Raw genomic sequence first — 7784 nt, forward strand, 5'->3', positions numbered from 1 at the left:
AAAAATCGTCCAAATGCCTCTCACTTCTCTTTCAGTAATAATCTTACTTATTCATCCTACCACTCACTACCTTTTCTAATCAACGCATCTCCCACTCTTCTCATGCTACAAGAATTTTTTGAGCAAGCCATCACTGCCTCCGAAAAATACATCCCATTCCTCCCCCACTCCCATTACCTCCTTTATTCTCACCTTTTTCCATTCTGTACTCAGTCTCTCCTAGTACTTCCTCACACAAGTCTCCTTCCCAAGCTCACTTACTCTCACCACTCTCTTCACTCCAACATTCTCTCTTCTTTTCTGAAAACCCCCACAAATCTTCACCTTCACCTTCACAAGTTGATGATCAGACATCCCTCCAGTTGCCCCTCTCAGCACATTAACATCCATAAGTCTCTCTTTCGTGCGTCTATCAATTAACACGTAATCTAATAACGATCTCCGGCCATCTCTCCTACTTACATACGTATACCTATGTAGATATCGCTTTTTAAACCACCTATTCCCATTTACCAGTCCTTTATCAGCACATATATCTACAAGCTCTTTGCCATTTCACTTTACAACTCTGAACACTCTAAGTATACCAATTATTCCCTCAACTGCAACATTAATCACCTTTGCATTCAAATCACCCATCACTATAACCCGGTCTTGTGCATCAAAACCACTAACACACTCATTCTCCTGATCCCAAAATACTTGGCTCTCATGATCTTTCTTCTCATACCCAGGTGCATATGCACCAATAATCACCCATCTCTCTCCATCAACTTTCAGTTTTACCCATATCAGTCTAGAACTTACTTTCTTACACTCTATCACATACTCCCACAACTTCTTATTCAGGAGTAGTGCTACTCCCTCCCTTGCTCTTGTCCTCTCACTAACCCCTCAGATTACTCCCAAGGCATTCCCAAACCACTCTTCCCCTTTACCCTTGAGCTTCGTTTCACTCAGAGCCAAAACATCTAGGTTCCTTTCCTCAAACATACTGCCTATCTCTCCTTTTTTCTCATCTTGGTTACATCCGCACACATTTAGACACCCCAATCTGAGCCTTCGAGGAGGATGAGCACTCCTCACGTGACTCCTTCTTCTGTTTCACCCTTTTAGAAAGTTAAAATACAAGGAGGGGAGGGTTTCTGGCCCCCCCGCTCCCATACCCTTTAGTCGCCTTCTACGACACGTGAGAAAAGCGTGGGAAGTATTCTTTCTTCCCTATCCCAAGGGATATATATATATATGTACATATATATATATATATATATATATATATATATATATATATATATATATATATATATATATATATATATATATATATATTCCCCAATCAGAAGTTTCAGAAGTGGTAGAGGATGTGTGGATCAGGTGTTTGCTTTGAAGAATGTATGTGAGAAATACTTAGAAAAGCAAATGGATTTGTATGTAGCATTTATGGATCTGGAGAAGGCATATGATAGAGTTGATAAAGATGCTCTGTGGAAGGTATTAAGAATATATGGTGTGGGAGGCAAGTTGTTAGAAGCAGTGAAAAGTGTTTATCGAGGATGTAAGGCATGTGTACGTGTAGGAAGAGAGGAAAGTGATTGGTTCTCAGTGAATGTAGGTTTGCGGCAGGGGTGTGTGATGTCTCCATGGTTGTTTAATTTGTTTATGGATGGGGTTGTTAGGGAGGTGAATGCAAGAGTTTTGGAAAGAGGGGCAAGTATGAAGTCTGTTGGGGATGAGAAAGCTTGGGAAATGAGTCAGTTGTTGTTCGCTGATGATACTGCGATGGTGGCTGATTCATGTGAGAAACTGCAGAAGCTGGTGACTGAGTTTGGTAAAGTGTGTGAAAGAAGAAAGTTAAGAGTAAATGTGAATAAGAGCAAGGTTATTAGGTACAGTAGGGTTGAGGGTCAAGTCAATTGGGAGTTGAGTTTGAATGGAGAAAAACTGGAGGAAGTGAAGTATTTTAGATATCTGGGAGTGGATCTGGCAGCGGATGGAAACATGGAAGCGGAAGTGGATCATAGGGTGGGGGAGGGGGCGAAATTTCTGGGAGCCTTGAAGAATGTGTGGAAGTCGAGAACATTATCTCGGAAAGCAAAAATGGGTATGTTTGAAGGAATAGTGGTTCAAAAAATGTTGTATGGTTGCGAGTCGTGGACTATGGATAGAGTTGTGCGCAGGAGGATGGATGTGCTGGCAATGAGATGTCTGAGGACAATGTGTGGTGTGAGGTGGTTTGATCGAGTAAGTAACGTAAGGGTAAGAGAGATGTGTGGAAATAAAAAGAGCGTGGTTCAGAGAGCAGAAGAGGGTGTTTTGAAATGGTTTGGTCACATGGAGAGAATGAGTGAGGAAAGATTGACCAAGAGGATATATGTGTCGGAGGTGGAGGGAACGAGGAGAAGAGGGAGACCAAATTGGAGGTGGAAAGATGGAGTGAAAAAGATTTTGGGTGATCGGGGCCTGAACATGCAGGAGGGTGAAAGGAGGGCAAGGAATAGAGTGAATTGGAGCGATGTGGTATACCGGGGTTGACGTGCTGTCAGTGGATTGAATCAAGGCATGTGAAGCGTCTGGGGTAAACTATGGAAAGCTGTGTAGGTATGTATATTTGCGTGTGTGGACGTATGTATATACATGTGTATGGGGGTGGGTTGGGCCATTTCTTTCGTCTGTTTCCTTGCGCTACCTCGCAAACGCGGGAGACAGCGACAAAAAAAAAAAAATATGTATATATATATATATATATATATATATATATATAAATATATATATATATACATATATATATTTATATTATCCCTGGGGATAGGGGATTAAGAATACTTCCCACGTATTCCCTGCGTGTCGTAGAAGGCGACTAAAAGGGGAGGGAGCGGGGGGCTGGAAATCCTCCCCTCTCGTTTTTTTTTTAATTTTCCAAAAGAAGGAACAGAGGGGGCCAGGTGAGGATATTCCGAAAAAGGCCCAGTCCTCTGTTCTTAACGCTACCTCGCTAATGCGGGAAATGGCGAATAGTTTGAAAAAAAAAAAAAAAAAAAAAAAATATATATATATATATATATATATAAATATAAAGGAGTGGGGGAGGAATGGGATGTATTTAGGGAATCAGTGATTGATTGCGCAAAAGATGCTTGTGGCATGAAAAGAGTGGGAGGTGGGTTGATTAGAAAGGGTAGTGAGTGGTGGGATGAAGAAATAAGATTATTAGTGAAAGAGAAGAGAGAGGCATTTGGACGATTTTTGCAAGGGAAAAAATGCAATTGAGTGGGAGATGTATAAAAGAGAGACAAGAGGTCAAGAGAAGGGTGCAAGAGGTGAAAAAGAGGGCAAATGAGAGTTGGGGTGAGAGAGTATCATTAAATTTTAGGGAGAATAAAAAGATGTTCTGGAAGGAGGTAAATAAAGTGCGTAAGACAAGGGAGCAAATGGGAACTTCAGTGAAGGGCGCGAATGCGGAGGTAATAACAAGTAGTGGTGGTGTGAGAAGGAGATGGAGTGAGTATTTTGAAGGTTTGTTGAATGTGTTTGATGATAGAGTGGCAGATATAGGGTGTTTTGGTCGAGGTTGTGTGGAAAGTGAGAGAGTTAGGGAAAATGATTTGGTAAACAGAGAAGAGGTAGTAAAAGATTTGCGGAAGATGAAAGCCGGCAAGGCAGCAGGTTTGGATGGTATTGCAGTGGAATTTATTAAAAAAGGGGGTGACTGTATTGTTGACTGGTTGGTAAGGATATTTAATGTATTTATGACTCATGGTGAGGTGCCTGCGGATTGGCGGAATGCGTGCATAGTGCCATTGTACAAAGGCAAAGGGGATAAGAGTGAGTGCTCAAATTACAAAGGTATAAGTTTGTTGAGTATTCCTGGTAAATTATATGGGAGGGTATTGATTGAGAGGCTGAAGGCATGTACAGAGCATCAGATTGGGGAAGAGCAGTGTGGTTTCAGGAGTGGTAGAGGATGTGTGGATCAGGTGTTTGCTTTGAAGAATGTATGTGAGAAATACTTAGAAAAGCGAATGGATTTGTATGTAGCATTTTTGGATCTGGAGAAGGCATATGATAGAGTTGATAGAGATGCTCTGTGGAAGGTATTAAGAATATATGTTTTGGGAGGCAAGTTGTTAGAAGCAGTGAAAAGTTTTTATCGAGGATGTAAGGCATGTGTACGTGTAGGAAGAGAGGAAAGTGATTGGTTCTCAGTGAATGTAGGTTTGCGGCAGGGGTGTGTGATGTCTCCATGGTTGTTTAATTTGGATGGGGTTGTTAGGGAGGTGAATGCAAGAGTTTTGGAAAGAGGGGCAAGTATGAAGTCTGTTGTGGATGAGAGAGCTTGGGAAGTGAGTCAGTTGTTGTTCGCTGATGATATAGCGCTGGTGGCTGATTCATGTGAGAAACTGCAGAAGCTATTGACTGAGTTTGGTAAAGTGTGTGAAAGAAGAAAGTTAAGAATAAATGTGAATAAGAGCAAGGTTATTAGGTACAGTAGGGTTGAGGGTCAAGTCAATTGAGAGGTAAGAGTGAATGGAGAAAAACTGGAGGAAGTAAAGTGTTTTAGATATCCGGGAGTGGATCTGGCAGCGGATGGAACAATGGAAGCGGAAGTGAATCATAGGGTGGGGAAGGGGGCGAAAATTCTGGGAGCCTTGAAGAATGTGTGGAAGTCGAGAACATTATCTCGGGAAGCAAAAATGGGTATGTTTGAAGGAATAGTGGTTCCAACAATGTTGTATGGTTGCGAGGCGTGGGCTATGGATAGAGTTGTGCGCAGGAGGATGGATGTGCTGGAAATGAGATGTTTGAGGACAATATGTGGTGTGAGGTGGTTTGATTGAGTAAGTAATGTAAGGGTAAGAGAGATGTGTGGAAATAAAAAGAACGTGGTTGAGAGAGCAGAAGAGGGTGTTTTGAAATGGTTTGGTCACATGGAGAGAATGAGTGAGGAAAGATTGACCAAGACGATATATGTGTCGGAGGTGGAGGGAAGGAGGAGATGTGGGAGACCAAATTGGAGGTGGAAAGATGGAGTGAAAAAGATTTTGTGTGATCGGGGCCTGGACATGCAGGAGGGTGAAAGGAGGGCAAGGAATTCTCGTTCCCTCCACCTCTGACACATATATCCTCTTGGTCAATCTTTCCTCACTCATTCTCTCCATGTGTCCAAACCATTTCAAAACACCCTCTTCTGCACTCTCAACCACACTCTTTTTATTACCACACGTCTCTCTTACCCTGTTATTACTTACTCGATCAAACCATCTCACACCATATATTATCCTCAAACATATCATTTCCAGCATATCCACCCTCCGAACAACTCTATCCATAGCCCACACCTCGCAACCATTTAACATTGTTGGGACCACTATTCCTTCAACATACCCATTTTTGCTTCTCGAGATAATTTTCTCGACTTCCACTCATTCTTCAACGCTCCCAGAACTTTCGCCCCCTCCCCCACCCTATGATTCACTTCCGCTTCCATGGTTCCATCCGCTGCCAAATCCACTCCCATATATCTAAAACACTTTACTTCCTCCAGTTTTTCTCCATTCAAACTTACCTCCCAGTTGACTTGTCTCTCAACCCTACTGTACCTAATAACTTTGCTGTTATTCGCATTTACTCTCAGTTTTCTTGTTTCACACACTTTACCAAACTCAGTCACCAGCTTCTGCAGTTTCTCTCCCGAGTCAGTCACCAGCGCTGTATCATCAACGAACAACTGACTCACTTCCCAACCCCTCTCATCCACAACAGACTGCATACTTTCCCCTCTCTTCAAAACTCTTGCATTTACCTCCCTAATAACCCCATTCATAAACAGATTATACAACCATGGAGACATCACGCACCCTTGCCGTAAACTGACGTTCACTGAGAACCAATCACTTTCCTCTTTTCCTACCCGTGTACATTCCTTACATCCATGATAAAAACATTTAACTGCTTCCAGCAACTTGCCTCCTACACCATATACTCTTAATTCCTTCCATAGAGCAAAATTATCTACTCTATCATATGCCTTCTCCAGATTCATAAATGCTACATACAAATCCATTTGTTTTTTGAGTATTTCTCACATACATTCTTCAAAGCAAACTTCTGATCAACACATCCTCTACCACTTCTGAATCCACACTGCTCTTTCCCAATCTGATGCTCTACAAGTTTTGGCCCTTTCAATCAATATCCTCCCGTACAATCTCCCAGGAATACTCAACAAACCTATGCTTCTGTAATTTGAACTCTCACCTTTATCCCCTTTGTCTTCGTATAATGGAGAGGTGGAGTAAAAGATGCTTTGAAGTTTCTGGCCTGAACATTTAGGCGTTCGTTTGGCATTCAAGTGATAGAGCGTAATGTAGCGATGTAGTATGTAAGGAGTGACGTGCTGTCAGAGTGGTGAAACAGGGTATATTAATCGGTCTGTAGCTCAAAATGGTGCTGTTCAGTTAAACGTTTTGCAGCTGGTTAGATGACATATGAGCTGCCATTGTTTCCTTTAAGAGATAAGAGATTTGCTATTTTTCTCTCTTATTCTTATACTCTGCTGGAAAAATAATATTTTGTAAAATCTCTTTATTCCATTATATCAATTATCTACACTTTCGCCTAATTTTATACCTATGATTAACATTTTTTCTTTTCTAAGTTTAGTTTGCTGACCTTAACAACACTCATGAATATCTGATTTGACTTTTGTCCATCTCACTCCCATTGCTGTTTTAGTCGCTATTTTGCTATAAGATGTATCATTCAGGGGGGCCCTTCACACTTTACTTCCCCCAACTCCAAACACACACACACACACACACACACACACACACACACGCACACCAGCCTTATCTAAAAGCCCCGAGGGAAGAATGAGCAGCTAACAAATCGGCTGTGGGCCGCCTGCCTCAGTCAGGATTCGAACAAATGCAGGCCCGATCCAAGGTGGATCCATGGTGACTCACAGTGTGTGTGCGCGTGTGTGTGTGTGTGTGTGTGTGTGTGTGTTTGTGTTGTCGCACTACAACTGCTTTACTTAATATCAAACATATACTAATTTAGCGACACTTTTTAAAGCAGATCTTACATTGTGAGTGAATAGAGCAAAAAATATAATGAACTTACATGTCTTAGGTCCTGCAGCAGAAGCAGGTCCTGGAGTGCAGCACTTCTACTGTAGCCAGAATCATATGCCACCACCAGATCACATTCCCGGAGCTCTTGCTTGGCCACAGTTACCAACATCTGGCTCAGTGATATTTCATCTGAAGACAACGTTGAATCTTTCCTAGTTTTCTGAAGTTCAAAAATGCTAACATATTGTTTCTGTCTTTCTGTTTCCTTTGGTACCGTACTTAGAACCCCGGTCATTATTGCTGTTGATCTTGTCAATCTATTTCTCGAAGCGCACATCTTCCTGGAGCATACATCAGTAGGAATGAGTGGGTTTTTTTGCTGCCTGTCGTGAGACGCAAATGTCATATAGCAGGGGGGAGTCTTGAGTACGGCTTTTTTGTATGATAAAACATCATCGTGATGAGTCCATTTAACTTGAAAGTTTTCCGCGGTTTTCACTTGTACTCTCCAAGATGTTGAAATCATAAGGTAGAGCATCCACAGCACATGTTCAAATTCCATCTCCTCAGTTGCCTGCAGTGAGAGAGACTGTATGTTGCTGGATTTCATTGATGTCAATTGCTGAATTAGCATTTTACAAAAATCGTAAAATTATATTTTGTATAATGGTATAACAAACATATATATCCTGCTTATTGAAATCATTGAGG

General features: G+C 41.7%; 1 protein-coding gene across 1 annotated transcript in view; it reads right to left on the reverse strand.

The window, feature by feature from the left end:
- Nucleotides 1-7700: 7700 nt before the first annotated feature.
- The window catches only part of LOC139748804 (transmembrane protein 41B-like), an 875-nt gene continuing 791 nt past the window's right edge, over nt 7701-7784 (reverse strand). Inside the window, exon 2 of the mRNA XM_071662236.1 lies at nt 7701-7762. Within this exon, the coding sequence (XP_071518337.1) occupies nt 7701-7762 (62 nt within the window). The remainder of the gene's footprint in view (nt 7763-7784) is intronic.

The sequence above is a fragment of the Panulirus ornatus genome, chromosome 5 (genome assembly GCF_036320965.1).
Source record: "Panulirus ornatus isolate Po-2019 chromosome 5, ASM3632096v1, whole genome shotgun sequence".
Taxonomy (NCBI): domain Eukaryota; kingdom Metazoa; phylum Arthropoda; class Malacostraca; order Decapoda; family Palinuridae; genus Panulirus; species Panulirus ornatus.